The 16,439-nt window shown below is 36.3% G+C and overlaps 1 protein-coding gene and 1 non-coding gene across 2 annotated transcripts; one reads left to right on the forward strand and one right to left on the reverse strand.

Annotated features, from left to right (window-relative positions):
• Positions 1-684: 684 nt before the first annotated feature.
• LOC138716193 (cuticle protein 19-like) lies at positions 685-12,569 on the reverse strand. Its single transcript, XM_069849031.1, has 3 exons — positions 12,432-12,569; positions 3,723-3,848; positions 685-1,208 (listed from the first exon to the last, which is right to left on the reverse strand). The coding sequence occupies exons 1-3, from the start codon at positions 12,444-12,446 to the stop codon at positions 981-983; spliced, it is 369 nt and encodes a 122-aa protein (XP_069705132.1). The 5' UTR covers positions 12,447-12,569; the 3' UTR covers positions 685-980.
• Positions 12,570-16,165: 3,596 nt separating this feature from the next.
• On the forward strand, positions 16,166-16,237 carry TRNAY-AUA (transfer RNA tyrosine (anticodon AUA)). The gene has a single exon. It is a non-coding gene; the product is annotated as a tRNA-Tyr (tRNA).
• The last annotated feature ends 202 nt before the right edge of the window (positions 16,238-16,439 follow it).

Raw genomic sequence — 16,439 nt, forward strand, 5'->3', positions numbered from 1 at the left:
TTTTAGGTGTAGACAGTAATAATTAACTGGTATACCGGATATAAGTACATGAGGATAAGATTATTCCGTTACTATCAAGTATGCAATGAAACAGTTCATAGGACATTAGAATTTAATTGCATATAAAATAGGCCCTAATGTAAGTCATTTTTATTAAGTGTATCTTATAAATTTTAATTAGATTCTAATTTTCCCGTCTCATTCGTGAAATAGCTGTAATAAAATGTCACTCGAAGTTCTGAGCTTTCTAGAAAAAGTCTCTCGCTACTGCTTAGCTCGAGAATTCATCAGTAGTTTCAGATCCTATCATAGTACTAGTATTACTATGATAATATTGTGAAAGGATCATTTCTTTCCGTTTCCTTTTGTTTTGTATCAAAACAATAGCACAGTCTAGTATATACAGTCACGAAGCTCAATATGTAATAAATATGCATCCATAGATAGTTGCTAACCACTAGGATCGCTACCGTCGCCTCATTACAGACAATGCGAAATAGTACCTGCATAGTCTATTGTTCCTAGCAACCTCATCAACTCAAGCTTCGTGACTGTATATATTAGACTGTGACAATTGACTGATAAGCCTGTGTATCGTCATTTGTTTTTTATCGCTTTGTTCAGCATATTATTTCTTTAGAGCACGTTATTATGAACAAAATTCTTGGACAGTAATATAACAAATTTCGTTGAATATTTTATTTTCAACAAGAGAAAAGTATAATAATACAGAAAAAATATTTGTACAAAACAAGTTACATGGCAACATGTGAAATTAAGGAAGTAGACTACGCCACTTACTAATCAATTGTTTCAGAATTGCCAACATTATTCGGCATTAAGAAACAGCTGGCAGTAACAGTAGCTGATGTGCAAAACTTGATCATAGATGAAGTTAATGCGAATGACATGGAAGGAAGAAATGAAGACTTGGATGAGGTGAAATATAATAAATATGAAGTGATAATTGATGGTTTTAATTAATGGTGGTGGTGGACGGGGTGGGTGGCGTGTCCGGACCTCTCAACGTGAGCGTGGAATCCGGTGTGCTTGTCAGCGGTGTAGTGGACGGTACGGGTGGTGCCGTCAGGCTCAACCAGCTTATAGTATCCCTCAACCTTGTGGCCGTCACGCTTCTCATGCTGTTCCTTGATGTCGTGGGTGTGTTCGTCCTTAACTCCGTACTTGAATTCGTACTTAGGGTGAGCCTATAAAATACAAAAAATCCATGTTAAGTTGGTTTAAGAGACAGAACACAATTAATCTGATTTAATCATTGTATATACAAGGTGAAAGTGATTTTCAGAGTAGCTCATGTTGTATGTAACAAAAAATTATAATACCGTATTGGAGAAAAGTTGATAGTTTTATAGGAAAAACAAACATTTTTTCCCAAATGTTTAACGCCCTCTTATTCTGTAACTATTGCAAATAGGATGGTAATTTTTGTCCATATCAATGGAAAATATAACAAAGAATCACTTATTCCTCCGGTGTATTTCAATAGAGTGGACAGTTTTCTTGTAAATTTAATTTAAGAACAAGCCACTGAACGATGCCAACGGATTTCAACATTGTAGACAGAGAAGGAGGTGGAAGGTAGGGAGACAGATCTGAGTTCGTTGACCTCTTATATCTCCATTACGAAAAAAAAAAAAAAGAGCAGTATGTTGCCAGACTGCTGAAAATTAATGTGAAAACTACTATGATGATGAAGTTGGCTTTCGCGAATAGTTCACATAAAATTTAGGTGGCGAGGCTTCAGAGATGATCGGGAGTCAGTTGAAAATCAACCAAATTCTGAAAGTTCTTCAACAAACACCACACACGGACATGTTGAATGAGTGCTCATTTAAATAAAAAAATATCGGCGATTGATAGTGCTAGAATTTGAAGAAGCTCTCGAGGTATTGTGAATTATTGTTTGAGATAGGATCGGAGAAGAAATGTAAGAAGGAAGTGAAATAGGGAGGGGAGTACTTCAAGAATGCCCTTTATCACCTACCCTGTTCAACATCTACTAGGAGGATTTAGTAAAGACCTGTTTTCAGGACATGGGAGGAGTGTTAGTAGGAGGAAGAAGAATAAAGTGCATAAGATTTACTGATATGGGTTGTTAGCTGAAGAGGAAATGATACTAAGGCATATGCTACTGGAGCTAAATGACAACTATGAGCAGTGTGGGATGAAGATAAGTGAAAATAAGACGAAGACAATGGTCATAGGAAGAAAAATAAAGAAGGTAAGCTTGCGAATTCTAAATGAGGTAGTAGAGCAAGTGGACAGCTTCAAATATTTGAAGTGTACTATAAGCAGTAACATGAGCTGCTGCCAGGAAATCAAAAGGAGGATAACAGTAGCCAAGAAAGCTTTTAATAGAAAAAGGTGCTTCTTCTGCTGATCTCTGGAAAAAAACTAAGGAAGAGAGAAGTAAAGTGCTTTATGTGGACTGTGACATTTTATGGGGAAGAAACATGGAAATTACGACGAAGTGAAGAGAAGCGAATAGAAGCAATTTGAAATGTGGATATGGAGAAGAATGGAACGTGTAAGTGGACAGACAGAATAATAAATGAAACTGAGTTGGAAAGAGTGGGTTAAGAAAGAACGATGCTAAAACTGATCAGGAAGAGGAAAAGGAATTGACTGGGTCACTGGCCAACTGAAGGATGCATTGGAAGTAATGGTGAACGGGAGAAGAGTTCGGGGCGGTAGAAGGTATCAGATGATAGACGACAATAAGATATATAGATCATATAAGGAGACAAAGAGAAAGGCAGAAAAGACGAGGAAAGATTGGAGAAAGCTGAGTTTGTAGTGAAAGGCCTGTCCTCGAGCAGAACACTGAATGAATAAATGTATGAGGAATTTTGATGAAGGATGTTGGCATTGAACATGTGGCAGAGAAATTCATTTCGCGACTTCTGTCACAATAGTGGAAGAAATTTACGTGCAGATTTTTTTTGGCAAAGTATCGCACCATCAACGTCTGTTAACTCTCAAAGAGCCAAGACTTGGTTCTCTGTTACTTTTTTGTCTCTTCCCGAAATGTAAAATCGCCTTTGAAAGGGAAGAGATTGCAGATGATGGACAAGATTAAGAATAATGCGATGTCGATTTCGAAAGAGGATTTTGCGTAGTGTTTTGAAAAGTGGAAGGAACGCAGCGATAAGGCACATAGGGAGTATTTCGAAAAAGACCAATGAGCCATTATCCTAAGTAGGTTTATTTTTGTGTAATAAATGCTTCGATACTTTCGAAACAAATCTCTTACAATGATAGTACAACACTAAATTGAAATGTTGAGGTAAATTATATATTTTTCTATTCCTTTAAAGTTCATCTAGAGATTTTTTAACAGGCTTTGCTCCTTTGCCCTTACCTTTCCCTAAGTTGCCAAAGGACAATAATGTGGCATTTTTCTTACTCGAGTCTCGTCGAAAAACGAAATTGCTCTTAAGACCTTCATATGCTTTCCTAAATAGCCGTTTCCCGAGTTTAAAAGCCAATATGGAAGCAGAGGTCAAGTACACTTCAAACGTCCACGACATTTAAGGGTTATAAAATGAGGATCATCTTTTTTTAATGTTTGTATTAAGATTTGGACTCATAATTCGGGATCGAACCATAGATATTTTGTTAATAAGAATACATCGGGCATTATTGATGAAATACATAGAATATTGCAGTGTCAGGAAAGGACAGCGTTAAGATATACATACATGATGATGCTCTTCGACTTCCACCTCATGGTGATGATGTTCCACAGGGATGGGGGCATAGTGTGGCAGCTCGTGGTGATACTGAGCGAGAGAGACTACTGCCAGCATGGCGAGAACTGCCGCGACCTGAAAAAATTCAATTCACATTTAATACACCGTCTTTCATAAGTTCATGAAACATTGTAGAAATTCAGCACAAATAAACTATGCATTAGATATCAAATTGTATTATACTGAAATAGAGGCAGGCTCATCTAGTTTATTTTACACATTTTCCAGATCCTCATCTTTTCACTTCTACTGATACGGTAGACATCTGTGTGATAACTGATAATCTATAACAATCCCACATGTATGTCAGCATATCACAGTCGATCAGACCCACAGCAATGGTGATACTATTGAAGATTAGTGGGTAGCAGAGCCACAAAAACAGTATCCTTTATGAACCCCAACAAGAAAAAGTCACGGGGTTAAATCCGGGGACAGGGGTGGCCACGAAATTAACGCGTCATCGTCTTGTTCTGTGCATCATATCCTTTATAGAAACATTTGATTAGGATACCCTTTAACGAGTTTGTGGTAGTGAGTCAGACAGCCACCATGTTGAAAGATGTAATTGTTATCCTTTCCTTCATTCAGCTGTGGCATCAGTCAGTTTTCCATGTTCATGTAAAACTGGAATTTCTCATACCAGTTCTTGATACTGTTGAAAACAGATGCTGCCTTCTGGAACTCTGCTCGAAATCAACTCTGTACAGTCGTAATGAACGAGGCTCTTGAGTAATTGCAACGCACAAGATGACTACTCATGTTTAATGAACACCATATTTGCTATTACTGTCTCCTAACAGCAACTATGATAACAGGCTTTTCCTTAAAAAAAACTTGAAGAGTTTCTCTTTTAATCGGCGTAAGAAATACCATTGTCCATTACGTAGTTTATTTGTGGTGGATTTCTAAAATGTTTCACGGACTTATGAAAAACGGTGTATATTCATTGTAGTATTATATGACAACAATATATTCGTGAAGTGTTTGCAGAATGTCCTAGTTTGGCTTCAGTTTGCCATATCCTTTTTAATTTAGCCTATAAAAGAAAACTTTACATTAAATACCAATATAACAAATGTAAACTTACAAATTGATATTTTATCAGTAGTTATATTTAATTTTATAGTAAAAATTAATAGAATTTTCTTCCTTATCTCATAGGTTATTTAATGACCATGTATAAAAGCTACTTTATCTAGTGACGACGGAATTTGTGATAGCGTGTGTTCACATACCGCTTGGGGTATTACCGGGTTGGGGTTTTCCGAGGGTTTTCCCAGAAATAAAGCGAATTTCAGGTGCTTCGTGAAAAATACTCGGCCTCATCTTTCCAAAGTTGATAACTTCTCACTAACACCAATTCCACCTATGCTAGGTGACCTTTCAGTTGAGGCAGATTCGATAAAAAAAAACCTATTAAAATAGCTCCATACATTTCATCCCCTATTTTTTTCAATTCTAGGGATAATATTCTTTTTAAATCACCGAAGTAACATCATGGAGGAAAGCAGTACAGCATAGTTGATAAGATGAGTGTGGTATGCCTAGTTCTATATTAAAATCTGTTACGAAATATAATTACGAAAAAAAATATGCTTTAAGATTGGCAACAGTTTTCTTGTTAACATACTCCAAATAAAAGTTCGCCGAACCAAGCTATTAAGCTCGCAGATACAGGTGGGTTGTATCTTAATTAGAAATTATTTCCTCTTGAAATTTCTTGTCTTGAAAAAATGTACATGTTTTTATTGCCGCGAATCAATAGTATATCTTGCATTACTTCATATCCAGTTTGACATAATCCGTTACTGCCAAAACCTGCTCTGTATCGTTAGTCATTAGTATATAGACAGCTAATTCCCTAAAAGACAAATTATTTCTGAAGCCGGAATAGTAAGTGGCAATTATATTTAAAATGTGAGTAAAGCGAAAGCACCGAATTAATGTGCATAATTACGGCATTATGTTTAAATCGATTTTTGGAGCGTAGATTTTTTTGACAGCAAATTTCCGGGTTAACCCACGAAAGTTAATAATTTGACTAACAAAAAACATACATCAGTATGTAAGGATATTTGTACTCCCTCCAGTCAACAATTCCTTTCTCTGTTTGGGTTTACGTTGAGCCTTTAATTTGATTTTCGATAAAAATAATAGGCAAAATATTATTACATTTTTATAATGTAGGTTCAGCACGAAGTAATACGTTTGCTTAACTCATCATCGGCCATCACTAAGACAGAGAAGTTTATTCCATAGAAAGTTATGCTCGGGAGTAAGTTCAAATTCAGTTTGGATCAACTACAGATTTAAATTAATCCTAGGATGTATACCTTAACATAGTCTTTGCAAAATTGTCAATTGATTTTGCTTTGCCTTTTGGCTTACGCCTTTTGACTTTGCTTTTGCAATACTTCTGACAAGATTGCCGTTCCACGACTTCTTCGTCGTGTTGATGAGAACCGAATAGTTCGAAACCAGAGATTCACAAACTGGGTCAAAGAATATCATCCCAGTTTGTGTATCACAGGCCAAAGCCTTTGGAAGATCCAAAGACTGCAAAGAATAATACCAAATGCAATCAAAGGATCAAACCTTTGGCAAAGATCTGTGAAAAGACAAACTTGTACTTTCAAGAGTATAAACTCTGTTTGTTGTTTTGCCTTTTCTCTGTTTCGGCTTCAGTTCGCCTCTTCAGCTAGAGAAGTGTGATGACAAAAATTCTGTCGATCACTATTCTAGGACAGAGTGGAGAAGGAAAGACTTCTAACGAGGAATTCCAAATTGTAGAATTTGATACACCTCCACAAATGCTATTGCTTTTTCTTTTGACTTATGTCTTTTGACTTTGCTTTGGAAAATTAATTACTATCATTTTCTCACGTGCTGTTCGAAATACTTCTACGAGCTGTTTGAAGACGCGGAACTGTGTTAGCACTGTTAGTTATGCAAAAATACATAAAAATCCAAGAGATTGAGTTATACAGGGTGTTTCAAAAATAGAGGGCATAATTTCAGATATGTATTCCCCATATGTAGACAATACAAAAAGTTCATTACAACATGTGTCCGGAAATGCTTGGTTTCCGAGTTATGGCCTTCAAAACAGTGATATTCACCGGAACATTTTTCTTCCCGCAGGTAGGTGTCGTGACAGAAGATATAAACAGAGGACACTCTGACAGTTAATTCCGAGACGAAGGATACATTGAGTGTTGTGTTTGGTGTCGTACTGTGCGACATGTACTCAAATCAGGTGGCAGAAGTGCACTTCATGTACGGTAAGGCGAACGGCAATGCTGCGCTGGCTCATCGTTCGTACCAGGAGAAGTACCCTGATCGACGGATAGGTAGAGGTGGCCCAATTGCTTGGCCTCCACGCTCACCTGGTTTGAACCCTATCGATTTCTATTTGTGGGGCTATTTAAAATCATTGGTGTATTCGTCTCCGGTGCCTGACATGGAATCCCTTCGGAATCGAATTGTGGCAGATTGTGAGGAAATACGCAATACTCCTGGAATTTGGGATCGTGTTCGCAGGGCCATGAGACATCGATATGAGGCCTGTATTCAAGCAGGAGGTGGACATTTTGAACATCTGCTGCAAAGGCAACTAACAGCGGAAAGAAAATCTTTCCGGTGAATATCACTGTTTTGAAGGCCATAACTCGGAAACCAAACATTTTAGGACATATGTTGTAATGAACTTTTTGTATTGCCTACATATGGGGAATACATACCTGAAATTATGCCCTCTATTTTTGAAACACCCTATATGAACGATAATCCGCCCCAAAAATTTAAGCTAAATTTCAATCTGTAGCCAAAATAAAATTGATCTCTTTTTCCCTGGGATCAACCTCGTGTCTTTCTTTGCATACCCTGCGGCTGTAAAGTTAGATTCAGCCACACCTTAAGGTCGCCAGGAGTTCTTGCCCCTGAACCTCGTGAGATACTGATCTGCTGTTATGAAATTGTCGGCCATGAGCAGAACTACTGTGAAGCAATACTCTTCGTGCAACGGCCAAGTTCACTGCCACCTATGTTGTAGGTCAGTTCATTCATAACTATGATTTGGAAACGAATCAGCTGAGGAGAAAGCTAATAAACTGCCGTATGTAATTTGACAGCTGACTTCTTATTACTCAATTTTATGTATGAGATTGCTTCACACATGCCAGGTATCTATATCAGATCTTAATCAGGTTTAATTTACTGTATATATAAAATTATACATAATTCCACGTCAAACTAAATTAGCTATCACACTTGATTCATGAAGTTGAAAGAAACAAATTTCCGTTACATTTTCTGTTTTTCCATTACTTTAACCATATTATTACCTGAAGTATGGACTAAAGTAATGTGTTAACATTATCTGTAGAGAATTTAAAGTATTGCGTTTGCTGAACATGTATTGATTTGATGAACTGTGTCTGCATTGTGTATGAAGGCAGACGATGACGATGCAAATATATTTCAATGTTATCTATGAAAATTCAAGAAGGAAAAATTTTGAATTGTAGAAAGTTTATGTTAATGTCATTTCCTCAATGTTACATATTTCAGCTGATAATTAATAATAATATTTCACAGCGGCAATTATTTTGTATAACGTTATTTCACTCGTGCAGTAGTATATTACGTTATTCCGATAGTTGAAATGGTATAATTCACATTTTTTAATGTTCCATTACATAGACGTGTGCTTAGTTAAACATTTACGTTTTAAAGTTTCCTAGAAAACATTCAAGGAAAAGCGCCGAAACAATTGCCACAAAATTAACACCGTAAAGGTTTTGTATGATTTGGAAATAATTGTATTTTAAAACCATAAAGTTACGAATTAAAATTATCTGAAGTCATAGTAGCTACTGAATAGACGACCGATTTGATATTAATATTAATATTTAAGTATCGGTAACAAAGTGCTCTAAAATTCAGACTTCCAGACTGTTTTAAACAAACGTCAAATAGTTCAACATTTTCTCCTAAGCAATTCGTAAATTCTTTCAGACCGTGAATCATTCTGTCTATATAAGATTTTCATGTGTAGTATATTTATTTTAGCTTACTTTAGCTTTGAACGAAGTAGTTCTTAACAGATGTTTCTTCAATAATTTTTAACTCTGATCTTATATAATATATACTCAATCGGAAATGAAAGGACGTCTAACTGAAGAGAACGTTCGTCTATTCCAGATATATTTTGTGAGGTTTTTTAGTAGAAAAAATACGATTTTGTCATAAATAATTTTTCTCTACGATAGTGCATGAAGTTACCCATTGTTATCACTGCGTTAAGCGAGCCTTTAAAACATTAGTGCTTAAAAAGTAAGTAATCACTTTATGCACTGCTGTTCATTTTACGTACTGCCAAAGAAAATACAATATTCAGTTTTTAAACTCGTCACAGTTTATTTATCTCTTTTTTTTCTATCCACCACCCAATGTGGCATCATTGTGTGGGGTGGAACTTCAAACATTTCTTTAGATCCCCTAATTTTTTTTTACAAAAAATATCAAAATGTCCTTAAAAAGCTATTTATTACCCTTCTAAACTCATATTTTCTTAATTAAAAATCTATGAGATTTAGTAATTTTATTATAGAAATATACATTATTGAAGTATTGTCACAAATATATATTATTTTAATGTACCGAAGTACATATGATATTTCCATGCAGATATTCTGTGTCATCATACGATGAAAGAGTAATGGAACGGAGAAAAATTCTCTCCGGCGCCGGGATTTGAACCCGGGTTTTCAGCTCTACGTGCTGATGCTTTATCCATTAAGCCACACCGGATCGCTAAGGTTAAACCTATATATACGATTTACTTGTGTTTACAATACTAGATGGAACGTTAATTTACCGCTAAGAGGGCAAACATTTTTCACAAAGCAAGTTAGGACCAATGTTACATAACTGTATAATTAAAACTCCAGCAATTAAAAAATTATACATCTGCTTATACAGTAAATGGTATTTAAATTGATTTTGTCTACGAATGCAATTTCACGCACTGTTAGCAATGTGTGAAGTAAGCCTTTTCAACATCAGTGCGTGAAGTGAGTATAGTGTGCGTGAAGTAATAACACAAGTGCGTGAAGTAAGCAAAGAGTGCGTGATGTAATAATTTGAGGCTATCAAAGAAAAAACATTGTATGATACACAGAGAAATTGTATTTTAACAATCGTGTATTTCAGAAAGTCGGCAAGCCTAGTTTCTCGAACCTACACTCCTATCAAAATACTACCCAGTTTAAGAACTTGTATCATATTTTACTATGTTTTATAAAGTTCTTTCTGTTTTTATTTTATTTATTAATTTTTTATTTACTTTTTAAAAAAATATGTATTTATTGTATGTAGATGCAACTACACCGGAACTCGAACTTTGCTCATAGTTAGACTTCGTTGAATTGCCACACGCAGCATGCAATCAGGTTGCCGATGTACATAAAGTTAATGAGGGTGGTAATAATCAGAATCTTATGTTATTTATTCGTGGAAAGGCTATATCTGGAGCTCCTAATATTAGTGGTACTTTACCTTCTTTATTGCAACAGGATTCCATGGACTACATGTTATTATTGGAACAACATTTTTAATAACCTGCTTATTACGACGGTAGTATAGAGGAGGTGAGCGACCGCCCGGTCTCGTAGTATAAGCAGTTCATGTTAAGAGTTGTGACTGGTCCAAATAGATAGAGCAGCTACAGCTAATGCATACCTATGTAAGCACTTGTTTTTGCATTACTGTGGTTGGAATAGTCAAAGCTTAACATTTGTTCAGTGCATACAAGAATTCAAACATACTACAATGAGAGTGTTGCTGTTCCAAACAATTGAACCTGGAATACCCTTACCCCCGCAGCCAGTCTTGATCCGTTGGAAAACGTGGTTGGATGCTGTTAATTATTATGCAGATTATTACGGCAAAATAATGGAGGTAATTGATGCATTGGATAGCACAGACAGTTCCGCCGTTGCAGCTGTAAAATCATTGCCTTCTGAATAGCTATTGGAAGATATTCTGTTCATTGATTCTAATTTTAAAATGGTGTCGAAAAGCATCATCCTGTTAGAATCGTCTAAACTACAACTCTCAGAAGCCCTTAGTATAGTGTATAAAGTATCACAAACCGTTATCCAAAATAACAATTCAATAATTTCAGAAAAAGTGAAATGTAAGTTGAGAAACATTATTGCTAAAAATTCTGCCTATTCACAACTTCGTATTATAAATGATGTACTGTCAGGTCACGACAAGACATCTGAAGTTGGTGTACTAAAAATTAGTGAATTTCCGTTCTTCGAATATGCACCTATTACATCGTTTGATGTTGAACGTACATTTTCCCTATAAAAACTGTTTGAGTGACCATCGGAGGAGGTTCACTTTGCAGTCGCTCAAAATTTACGTAACTCTTCATTGCAATGCACATATTCAAGGATGATGTGAGTATATTACATTAAATTTTAAGAGTTAATATATCTCACTACAAAATAATTGTGTATTTGCATGTTTAGACATTTCTTATTTCAATGATCATTCATTATATTTCTTGAATGCAGGATACAGGTTTTATTGTAACCGCAGTATACTGCTCAGTGTTTACATCAGAGGCATACTCCATCCTTTGCACGTCCCCTTCTCATACAGTCTGCACCGCGTGCGTAGTAAACCTTACGATTCTGGTGGCAATTCCACGAAGTCTACTCATAGTCCTACGAGTATGCCTGATTCTTTATATCTGTTATGTAATTTAGTATAAATAAATATAAAAATAAGGAAACTAGAACTTAGCATTTCTGTACTTTCAATGTTTCTGAATAGTTTTTTTTTTTTTTTTTTTTTTTTTTTTTGTGAAGGAATGTTGAATAGAGAATTACAGTTGCTATCATGCCATTGTCTCTGTATCTTATTTCTAGAAGTAAAGTTACTTATAAAATTTCATTGGAAAGCAAAATTTTACACAGGAAACAGTTTTTAAGAAAGTTAATTTACAAGTACATTTAAGCTTATGTGAATTTTAACATAAGTATTTTAATAAATGATTATAATTTTAAATGCACTTTTTATTAATTTAGGTGTATAAATATCTCTCATTAATTGACCAACAATGATGAAGTCAAGAAAATCGACTCATTATTAGAAGAGGTAAGAGAGTTCGAAAGCAAACACATAATTTAGGTGTTAGTTTTCTCATTAATTGACCAACAATGGTGAAGTTAAGAAAATCGACTCATTATTAAAAGAGGTAAGAGTGTTCGAAAGCAAAGACATAATTTAGGCATATAGTTTTCTCATTAATTGACCAACAATGGTGAAGTTAAGAAAATCGACTCATTATTAAAAGAGGTAAGAGTGTTCGAAAGCAAACACATAATTTAGGCATATAGTTTTCTCATTAATTGAACAACAATGGTGAAGTTATGAAAATTGACTCATTATTAGAAGAGGTAAGAGTGTTCGAAAGCAAACACATGGCCAGATAAAAAGATATTCCGAAAATAGCTTTTCCTGAAAGTTCCTGTTTCAATTTTGGAAATATAATTCTTACCATTACCACATTTGCTTCATACATCATATGAAAAAGTGTACTGGTATAGCAACGTCTGCTATCGTCATGGTATATCTTACCTTAAGGAGAGCCATATTTCTGAATGGATATGCTACTGCTGGTGGTGGAGTTGATTTGTGACTGTTGGAATGAAACAAGCTGCTTATATACGAGTGGCGACACCGGGGGGACGTTCACATTCACACCTCAACTGTCACCAACATTCTTACTGCGGACCACGTGTTACGTGTTTTCGTAAACCGGCAACAATCCGCGGAGGATGGCATGTTGGGATATAAAATCTTGTAGCAAATATGCGGAAAAGTGGTGCATTCTTCAGAGGTATTTCAGAATTTATTGATGTAAACGTTACGTAAACTTTCTCTTTCATCACTCTTAACTGCTCTGAATTTAATGGTCTGTGTTTAATTTGATGGTATTTGACTTCTGAAACAAAACATTAACAATAAAATAGACGAACGAAAACTTTCCTTTTCATTGCAGTAAATTATATAATGTAAAGCATCATTGTTAGCATTCCTGCTACCAAGGAGGATATTAGGATTACCTCAGTGTTGATTTTTCAATATTATTTTCATTTATAATTATATTTATTTTACAGGGTGTTTAAAAAATACGGGTTATAATTTCAGGTATGTATTTCCCACATGTAAACAATCAAAATAGTTCATTACAACATGTGTCCGGAAATGCTTTATTTCCGAGTTATGGCCTTCACAACATTGAAATTCACCGGAACGTTTTTCTTTCCGCAGATCGTTGCCGTCAAAGGAGACATTAAGAGGGCACTCTGACAGTTCATTCTGAGGCTAAGGTTACATTCAGTGTTGTGTAGGCGTTAGACTGTGCGACATGTATTCAAATCAAGAGCTGGCAGAGATACACTTCATGTACGGTAAGGCGGACGGCAATGCTGCGCTGGCTCGTCGTTTGTACCAGGAGAGGTACCCACAGCGACAATGTCCAGATCGGAAGACATTTGTACGTCTCCATTACCGTCTGTGCGAGTATGGAAAATTTAACTCTCCTGGTTTGGGAAGGGGACGACCAAGATCTACACTCCAGAAGTACAGGAGGAGATTCTGGAGGCTGTGAACATGACTCCTTCTATCAGCACACGAAGGGTAGCGTTGCAAGTCAATGTTCCTCATACGACTGTCTGGAGACTGTTGAAAGAGTATCAATTGCATCCTTATCATTTGCATCGTGTACAAGCCCTGTCACCAGCAGATTACCCTGCACGAGTTAAGTTCTGTCAGTGGTTCTTGCAGCAGTGTGGTGTAAATCCGAACTTTCCTGCCTTAGTATTATTTACAGATGAAGCACAGTTCACACGAGATGGCATAACAAATTTCCACAATCAGCATGTATGGGCGTATGAAAACCCACGTGCAACTGTTCCATCTCATCACCAGGTGCGGTTCTCCCTCAACATGTGGGCCGGTATCATTGGTGATCGATTAGTTGGACCCCATGTACTTGTAAACAGACTTACGGGGCAGGCGTACACAAACTTCCTGGAAAACACCATACCGGTACCTCATGTTTTAGAAGACACTCCACTGATTAATCGTCAACACATTCACTTCTTGCATGATGGCGCTCCTGCACACTTCAGTCGTACGGCTCGCCGGTACTTGGATCGAAGGTTTCCTGATCGATGGATAGGTAGAGGTGGCCCAATTGCTTGGCCTCCACGCTCACCTGATCTGAACCCTCTCGATTTCTACTTGTGGGGCCATTTAAAATCATTGGTTTATTCGTCTCCGGTGCCTGATTTGGAATCCCTTCGGAATCGAATTGTGGCATGTTCTGAGGACATACGCAATACTCCTGGAGTTTGGGATCGTGTTCGAAGGTCAATGAGACATCGATGTGAGGTCTGTAATCAAGCAGGAGGTGGACATTTTGAACATATTCTGTAATGACAACGACCTGCGGAAAGAAAAACGTTCCGGTGAATTTCAATGTTGTGAAGGCCATAACTCGGAAATGAAGCATTTCCGGACACATGTTGTAATGAACTATTTTGATTGTCTACATGTGGGAAATACATACCTGAAATTATGCCCCGTATTTTTTAAACACCCTGTATTTTAAATTTCATGTATTTTTCCGCTTTGTCTACTTAAAAGTTTGAAATAACAAATATACAAACAACTAATGCACTCTAAGGGGAGGTTTACGTGTTAAATTTTAGTCATTTTGCAGTCAAAATCGCATTTTCGTTTTCTTGTAAAATGAATCAGCAATCTCTTAATTATAATGCAAGTTTCAATACTCTGCGACGCTCGAAAGCTAAAAAATTACGCAATATATAAATGGCTGCACCCTTGAACTTCATTTCCATGCAAATTTTACACACCGTTTCCTCAAACATTTTTCCGTCACATTTTGAAAGTTTCGAAGTTTATAAGTTCTTATAATTTTTATGATAGGAAGATTAAATTTTTACTGCATATTCTATACTGTGTACTGTGGTTAAAAAAACAGCACATGGGTTTAATGGTTAAATTAATACTTTTTAAAAGAAAAAATGAAATATTTATAGCGGTAATGGAAAATTTTTATTTTTAAGTATGCAGTGCGTATTAAAATTGTTCCTCTTTCGTAGTAAAGGTATAGGAAAACTGATGAGTATAGTTTTTTAAATATTCCACTGAAAAAAAAAAACTAAAAAATTGTGAGACACATTTTATTTTGAATTATACAGATTGTTCCAAATATTTTTGTTAATAACTCACAAACTAATTGACTCACAGAAATGAAATCTCACCACATCATTATCTATCACACCGTGATTATGTGTACAAAAATCAAGGACATAGCTTGTCAATGAAGAAAATAGAAATTTCACCCATTACTCCCCATAAGAAGTAATTCGCATTATTCCTATGTGGTGATCTAGTCCCCCCGCCCCGCTGGTAGTCTGTGTCATGAAAATTCTAGGATATAAAGTTCAATTTGTAGCTTATTTTTTTTACTTCTTGAGTTGGTCAGTTGCAAATTATTTGGTTTTGCGTTATTTATATCATCACCTTTTGGTTTCCACATTTCCTTATTTTTGCATCTTATGGTTATTCTAAAAGTAATTATTGTGTTAAAAATTACTGGGGGAGACTTTTTTGAAGAGGTTTTTTGTTGTATAGTTGATGCTCGAATATTTTAATTGCCAGAATAAACTGAAATGAATTCCAACATTTTTGGAAATATTAATGGTTGTGTAGGTGGTATCCGAATATTTAAATTTTAACAAAGAATACTAATATATTATTGTAATGTACCGAAGTACATATGATATTTCCATGCAGATATTCTGCGTCATCATCCGATGAAAGAGTAATGGAACGGAGAAAAATTCTATCCGGCGCCGGGATTTGAGACGATTCTCTCCGACGCCTGGGTGGGTATCCGGTGTGGCTTAGTGGATAAAGCATCAGCAGGTAGAGCTGAAAATCCGGGTTCAAATCCCGGCGCCGGAGAGAATTTTTCTCCGTTCCATTACTCTTTCATCGTATGATGACGCAGAATATCTGCATGGAAATATCATATGTACTTCGGTACATTAAAATAATACATATGATATGCGTAAATCACTTCGTGATTTAAGACGGCGCTTATTCCGTCGGATCCCGGCCAACTAGTCACTCATAACGAGTGCACCTCAGCACATGTGTGGACTTCAGTCCTACGTTCATAGACATCTATGACGTAGTGCAGAGGGCGGCCACTAGAGGGAACCCGAGAGTTGGAACTTAAACTGAGACAATTCTGTCCGACGCCGGGGTGGGTATCCGGTGTGGCTTAGTGGATAAAGCATCAGCACATAGAGCTGAAAACCCGGGTTCAAATCCCGGCGCCGGAGAGAATTTTTCTCCGTTCCATTACTCTTTCATCGTATGATGACGCAGAATATCTGCATGGAAATATCATATGTACTTCGGTACATTAAAATAATATATATGATATGCGTAAATCACTTCGTGATTTAAGACGGCGCTTATTCCGTCGGATCCCGGCCAACTAGTCACTCATAACGAGTGCACCTCAGCACATGTGTGGACTTC

Source organism: Periplaneta americana, chromosome 16 (genome assembly GCF_040183065.1).
Source record: "Periplaneta americana isolate PAMFEO1 chromosome 16, P.americana_PAMFEO1_priV1, whole genome shotgun sequence".
NCBI lineage: Eukaryota > Metazoa > Arthropoda > Insecta > Blattodea > Blattidae > Periplaneta > Periplaneta americana.

Bases quoted from the DNA above. Each gene is read 5' to 3' on its own strand.
- LOC138716193 (XM_069849031.1), bottom strand. The intron at 1,209-3,722 runs GTATGTATATCT...TGTATTTTATAG, and splicing joins AAGTCGAAGAGCATCATCAT to GCTCACCCTAAGTACGAATT.